The following is a 439-nucleotide window of genomic DNA, read 5'->3' as shown; positions in this document are numbered from 1 at the left end:
CCCCGGGTGGCAGCTGCTGAGGGCCTCTCCTCCGAGAGCGGTGCGGGGAGGCGAGGAGGCCTTGGCCCGGCGCTGGAGAGCGGTGCCGGTGCGCCGGCCTCAGCTCTCCGCAGCTCTTGGGCTGAGCCCTGCCTGGGAACGGAGTGGTAGAGGAACGGCTGGGGGGTATCTTTGAGCTCAGGAGCCTGCCTTCAAGATGTACGCAGACTCGAGAGTGATGTGGGGAACACTGGGTGTCATTTTGAGGTTCTTGATGTTTTTTTGCTTTATTCTAATTGGGGGTATTGCTTTGAGTGGGGTAGTTGTCTTAATTTTGTCTTTTTACGAAAGAGGTCTACACTGTGTATTGATTAGTGTTTCTTGGATGTTATTTTTTTAGTCCCCGCCAGGGAAAGTGACAGCTGCAGTGACGGCTGGCCACCATGCTGGGTTCCCCCCC

The 439-nt window shown here is 56.3% G+C and overlaps 1 protein-coding gene across 1 annotated transcript in view; it reads left to right on the top strand.

Moving 5' to 3' along the window:
* Positions 1–379: 379 nt before the first annotated feature.
* Positions 380–439, top strand: part of LOC104492657 (aldose reductase-like) — a gene marked incomplete at its 5' end in the record, with an annotated part of 8,755 nt that continues 8,695 nt past the window's right edge. Inside the window, one exon of the mRNA XM_010135239.1 lies at positions 380–416. Coding sequence (XP_010133541.1) covers positions 380–416 — 37 coding nt within the window. The remainder of the gene's footprint in view (positions 417–439) is intronic.

This window comes from Buceros rhinoceros, unplaced genomic scaffold (assembly GCF_000710305.1).
Source record: "Buceros rhinoceros silvestris isolate BGI_N320 unplaced genomic scaffold, ASM71030v1 scaffold34964, whole genome shotgun sequence".
In the NCBI taxonomy this organism is placed as follows: Eukaryota; Metazoa; Chordata; class Aves; order Bucerotiformes; family Bucerotidae; genus Buceros; species Buceros rhinoceros.
The sequence above is the reverse complement of the archived record's forward strand: the minus strand, read 5'-3'. Positions and strand labels throughout refer to the sequence as shown.